The sequence below is a fragment of the Cyprinodon variegatus genome, unplaced genomic scaffold (genome assembly GCF_000732505.1).
Source record: "Cyprinodon variegatus isolate N-32 unplaced genomic scaffold, C_variegatus-1.0 Scaffold1338, whole genome shotgun sequence".
Lineage (NCBI taxonomy): Eukaryota > Metazoa > Chordata > Actinopteri > Cyprinodontiformes > Cyprinodontidae > Cyprinodon > Cyprinodon variegatus.
In genome coordinates this window covers 14,108-20,438 of record NW_015151791.1, presented here as the reverse complement: position 1 = coordinate 20,438, position 6,331 = coordinate 14,108, and the positions used below count along the sequence as shown (strand labels likewise).

The window sequence follows — 6,331 nt, the reverse complement described above, 5'->3', positions numbered from 1 at the left end:
TTTAAGCAACTCTTGCATAAAACTAGCCTTGTGTCGTTAGCAGCTTTTCCACAGGCTGTGGATCCCTGAAACTCCTGCAGAGCTACCGTTAGCCTCTTTGCTGTTCCTGAGACCAATCATCTGCTTTCATTTTTAGGTCGATCGACGTGTCTCAGCGTTACAGCAATGTCTTTCAGATAATTAAAGATTTTTCATTGTTTTCTTTATTAAATCTGATTGAAATCCGGAAACATTTTCCCTTATTCTGTCTTTTGTTTTCCTTGATCTTCATCATCCTGTTTGTTTTTTTTAACCTCTGAGATCTTCAAAAACTGCTGTATGTGTGCAGGCAGTAAACTTCACACAGCTGGACTTTAACTACTGACCTGGTTGGTGGTGCTAGTCCTTTTTGCAGTCACACTGCATTTTATTTAGAGGCATTAGGGTAAAGGGGGGTGAATAAAAACCATGCACACACAACCTTTCATATTTATACTCATGAAGCTTTTTTAGAAAAAACCTTTTGTCTGTTTTCTTCTCTTAATACTCCTCTCATTGTTGGTCTATTGCACCAAATTTACATTAAAGTTTGAGGTTTAACCTGATAAAATGAGAAAAAGGCCAACAGACAATGATCCTCTAACAAATGTTCTCCTTTATTTCTTTTATCTCCATCCAGGGAGGATGCATTGAGCAACTAGAGCATTTCCTCAGAAGCCATTTGTATATTCTCGGGGCAGTGGGCGTTGGAATAGCGTTTTTACAGGTAAAGTGGGGAACTACTGTACAGAAGAATACTGGAAATTTGAAGGAGGAACTAACGGGCTCTGTACTTCTGTTTCAGCTGGTAGGGATGATGTTCACCTGTTGTCTTTGTCGAAACCTAAAGGAAGATCTGTACTGATGGTGGAAACGCTTTAAAGCTGCATTTTTGCCTTTGAATTATGTAACAACGTTGCTGTAAAGCTGGTTGCTGAAATGATGACAGTGTTTAAAATAGATGCTACAGATGGTGTAATGCTGCTGGACGGCACCAGTCTCTTCTTTTTACCCAAAGAGAATTCTGCTAATCTTTCATTTCATCATAAAGTAGGAGGTGAGATTAAACCTCAGCTTTAAACGAAACATAGAACAGCAGTGAGAAATGTAGAAATGCTGTTTAACCTGCTAGATTACGCAGCAATTAGTGACGAAACCTATTATAATAAGTATGTAATGATATAACTTTGTATATTTCATATAATGATATGATACTATTATGAAATAAAATAATTATACTGTGATATTGATTTGTTTCATCGCCTTAATTTGGAAGTATTGTATGGAGGTAAATTGGAGCCAGAAATGTTATTTGAAAAAAAATATATTAAATTGAAAAAATAAAATTTGAAATTGAACACAGAATGTTTTTAATGGAATTTTAAAAAATCAACCATCCATTGAAAATAAAAATAAGCATTCAAGTTTTTTTCTGGTTTAAATAAAATATTAATTTACCTCTGGAAGAAGAAAATCTTTTTGTTTTGTTTTTTTATCTTTTCTTTTCCATATTTTTATATTTGAGGACACTTTTTTTATTTGTTTTTTTTTTGTTTTTTTACTTTCAGATACTGTGTTTTTTTTTAGTTTCCGAATATTTGGCCCATATTTATTTTAATAGTTACAAAGGAGGCAACGCTTGTGTTTGGCAGGAACTTCACGTCGTTTTGGGACCGACAGTCATTTGTTAAAACTTTTTTTGCTTGAATGATCGGTGGATGAACCAAAATTGCAAATCAGGTAGATGATGATGAGGAGGATGAGGGAGAAGATGATGATGAGGAGGAAGATAAGGAAGGCTGGACCAACAGTTAAATGGGAAAGAGAGGATAGAGGAGGTGAAAGTGGAGAAAGGTGGTTTGAGAATCAAGGAAATAAAATAGAATTAGAAGACAGCAGTTCAGAGGAAGGAAGAGTTGCATGAAGGAAGGCTGATAGAGAAGAAATAAAAATATTTAGATTCAGTGCAAAGAATAAGAAATTTGAGCCCCATTTTCAGAGAAATAAGAAAATTAGGGAGGTTGAATTAGATGGAAACTTTCTGGTAATTTGCAAAAATGAGAAAATCAAAGCATTGGATGTTGAACACTGAGGAAGGACAGAATAAAACATTCCACCTTCACTCAGGTGCTGCAGGCGTCAGCGCTACGCACACCTGGCAGCAGTTTGTAGGGGAAAGCAAAGGTGCTGCAGCTGCGGAGGCAGCACAGAGTTCACTATGGAGGATGGGAGGAGAGAAAGAAAGCAGTTACAACAGGATAGAACTACAACAACCAGAAGCTACGCAGAAGCAGGGAAGAGAGTTCAGGGACAAAGGAAGGAGAAATGAATCAAGATCAGAATCAGGTACAAAAGCAAAATAAATTAGAAAGAGAAGATAACTTCATTGCGAAGGTAGAGAAACTCATTTTATTCTTGGCGTATGTCATTACCTGCACAGAACAAGCCAATCAGAAGGCAGAGAAAATCAGAATCATTGAGAGGAGATAAAAAGTTTCTGGGACTAAAAAAAGTTAACTGGGAAAATATAAACTGCTCAAAGAAATTAAAGGAACACTTCGAAAACACATCAGATCTCAATGGGGAAAAATCCTGCTGTTTCTTTATCCTGAAATGGACTGGGTGATGTGTTAGGAACAAACGGATCATTTGATGGAAATGAAAATGATCAACCTACAGAGGGCTGAATTCAAAGACACCCCAACAATTACAGTGAAAAAATGATGCAGCAGGCTATAGTCCATTCTCCTGAAATTTCATTGCAGCAACTCAAAATGGTATTCAGTCATTTGTATGGCCCCCGTGTGCGTGTCTGCATGCCTGACAACGTCGGGGGACGCTCCTAATGAGACGACGGATGGCGTCCTGGGGTATCTCCTCCCAGATCTGGAGCAGGGCATCACTGAGCTCCTGGACAGTCTGAGGTGCAACCTGGCGGCGTTGGATGGATCTACTGTTGAACAGTTCCGTCTGAAATGAATGGAAATATTTGTTTTAATGGTTATTGAGTCAGATATGTTGCGGGTAATGTTTGGTTTATTGAAATGTTTTTATCTGTCCCTGTATAAAAGGGTTTGGCTGACATTTAAGCTCCGATTCCAACATCTCTGCAGTGTGGGAACTATAAATCTGATATCTGAGACGATGGTACTGCTGCTGAAGCGCCTCAGAGATGTTATTAGCATCCAGAACAGCAGTGAGACGTTCTTTGCCTGCTTTGTTTGTGACCTGTTATGGTTGCTAGGTGACTGAGTGTACACTGAGTGAGGGGCAGTGACAGCTGGAGAAGGCTGGACCTGTTTGAATCTACAGCCAAACTCTTCTGGCCTCCTCATCTTCACAGACCCAGTCCAGGTAGACCGGGTCCTTGGAGGATACAGCTGCTAAAATGGAAATCAGCATTTATTGTGAGTGACAGCTGACAGTTAAAGGTTAGTAATTAGGGCACGGTTTGAGATTCAGTCATTCTCACGTCACTGCTTCAGTATTTCAGATTTCAAAATAAAAGAGCAATTTCATTTATTGCTTATATTATCTAAATAAGAAACTGCCTTAAACCAGACACTGTGAAAAANGGGCAGTGACAGCTGGAGAAGGCTGGACCTGTTTGAATCTACAGCCAAACTCTTCTGGCCTCCTCATCTTCACAGACCCAGTCCAGGTAGACCGGGTCCTTGGAGGATACAGCTGCTAAAATGGAAATCAGCATTTATTGTGAGTGACAGCTGACAGTTAAAGGTTAGTAATTAGGGCACGGTTTGAGATTCAGTCATTCTCACGTCACTGCTTCAGTATTTCAGATTTCAAAATAAAAGAGCAATTTCATTTATTGCTTATATTATCTAAATAAGAAACTGCCTTAAACCAGACACTGTGAAAAAGTCCCATTTTTGAATGATTGAATACTTTTAGATCATTGAAGTTGTTTTTGCTGCTGACTTTAAAGGATCTCAAGCAGAAGTCTCATAAAAAGAGAATTCACCAATAGAAAGCATAAAATTTCTATTGAACAAACCGGCCAGGAGATAAACTAAAACAACAGACTGTCAACATATTCAAAGGATTATTTTTTGTATAAATAATAACTCAAAAGTTTTCACACCAGTGTTTAACAAAAAACTTTATTTTGGGCGTCATGCACACATTCCTTTTTTGTGATTTTCGAAATATGACTGCTGTCATAGTGTCTGTGCAGCAGCAGGTGTCACTGGTGAGCAAAAAATGATGCATCAGGTAATGAACCTTTAGGCAAAGCATTGGGTTGGAAGGCTTCATCAATAGAGTTGGAGGAAGGAACAGCAAAGGTCAACAGTCAGGCCCTGAAAGGATGACAGCAGGCTCCTGATAAACTCCTGCCTGTTGAGCACCAACAGGCTGGAAATACCTCTGAGGATCCAGCCTCTGAGCTCCACGCTGACATCTGGTGGCCAAAGAGAAGAACAGCAACAAATTCCCAAACACTCCGTTGGCCACTACAGTCTTCCTGAGCTCTAAGAGGTTGAGGGGAAAGACATTTTAATCTGTCTGGAAAGAAAGAAATTTAATCCAAAGGTGGGATCAGGGCGGGACTAACAGAGTGAGGCCAAACATTAAAAAATGGCCGCTGCTTTAAGAAGCTTTCTTATTTCTTACTTTCCTCCCCTTTTATATAATATATAATATATTCTTTTTTGTTTCTGCATTTTTTATTTTATTTTATTTATTTGTTTTTATTTTTTCCTACTTGCTTTGATTCTGTTTTATTTTCCTATATTTTATTCATGTGAAGCACTTTGCATTGTCTTTGTACTGAATTGTGCTACACAAATAAATTTGCCTTGCCTTGCCTTGCCCTTTTCTTCTTATTTCCACTATTAGGTGACAATTCCACGAAAAAAACACGAAGAGAGGTTAGTCAGCTCTCAGACCTGCAGAAAGGTGTAGGGAAGAGGTTACCTAAGTACAACAAGCTGTCGATTCCTGAGGCTCTAGAAACTGCCAAACAAAGACTCGCCGCCCTGGCCACCCGCCTAAAGAGATACAAGGGAGAAGCAGAAGCCAGGAGTATAAACCAGTTTTTCTCCACCAACCCATCCAAAGTGTACTCGCAGCGGCAGGGTAATTCAAGATTGAACATTACTGGAGGAACATATGGGAGAAGGAGTCATCCCACAACACCAATGCTCAGTGGCTAGAAGATCTAAGAACAGATCACAGCAATCTCCCAGAACAAAAACCAGTAACCAATTCAACGGCTGATGTCCAAGAAAGAGCGGCAGGTATGAAGAGCTGGACAGCACCAGGCCCTGACATGATCCACACCTACTGGCTGGAAAAACTAACCGCACTTCATGCACGCCTGGCAGCACAAATGAACCAACTGCTGATGGATGGGACCCACCCAGAATGGTTAACCCAATGTAGTAGCAGTTTTATCGTCTTATATCAGAAATCAGAATCAGAATATATCCTACAACATGGCCCTATACTGCCTTAGCAACAAAACAGTACATCTGTTCAAGTATGAGTCTTAGCAATAATAAAGTCTCTAATGCTGTAGAATATAAATATCTGGCTGGCTTGCCAAATATGGAAGCAGTGGTACTGGGTTATGTAGTCCTGTTTCTGACCTTATGCCCACTTAGCAACAAAGAGAATGCAACATGTAAACAGAGAGCCTACAAGCTGGGAGTCACGTACGAATCTTGGCAAAAACAGAGTTCTTACATGCTGACTCGCACGCAATCAGGTCATGAGCTAAGAGATTTCCAGGAAGAGCGTCCAGTCGTGCACGTGCATCCACACAGTGCGATGGGGAGCCAATAAATGCCGCCCACAATGGATTGAAGGTTGGGGGAAATAATAGATGTGAGGACATTGAGCTGAATGTATGAAGTATTTAAGACAGCTGTATGAATTCGGTTTTGTAAATAAATGTTCCCCCCTTCGGATGACGATGGTGTGAATCGAGGCCTTCTTTCTGTCATAAGAGAATTCTACCAATGAGCTTCCACACCAAGGACGGACAATTCTGATCATGAAGGATCCCCAGAAGGGAACAATCCCATCCAACTATCGGCCAATAACTTGCCTATGTACAACATGGAAGCTCCTGTCAGGCATCATAGCAGCTAAGATGAATAGGCACAGGGCTCGATACATGCACCCTGCCCAGAAGGGAATAGGAAGCAACACCAGAGGAGCCAAGCACGAGCTACTAGTGGATAGAGCAGTCACTCGAGACTTTAAGACCAGCCAGACAAATCTGTGCACTGCCTGGATTGACTATAAGAAAGCCTATGACTCAATGCCACATACATGGATACTGGAATGC

General features: G+C 40.1%; 1 protein-coding gene across 1 annotated transcript in view; it reads left to right on the top strand.

The window, feature by feature from the left end:
• LOC107102893 (CD151 antigen-like) overlaps positions 1-1,212 on the top strand; it is an 11,488-nt gene extending 10,276 nt beyond the window's left edge. The window contains exons 5-6 of the mRNA XM_015402346.1: positions 644-745; positions 824-1,212. Coding sequence (XP_015257832.1) covers positions 644-745; positions 824-883 — 162 coding nt within the window. The 3' untranslated portion in view covers positions 884-1,212. The remainder of the gene's footprint in view (positions 1-643; positions 746-823) is intronic.
• Positions 1,213-6,331: the final 5,119 nt, after the last annotated feature.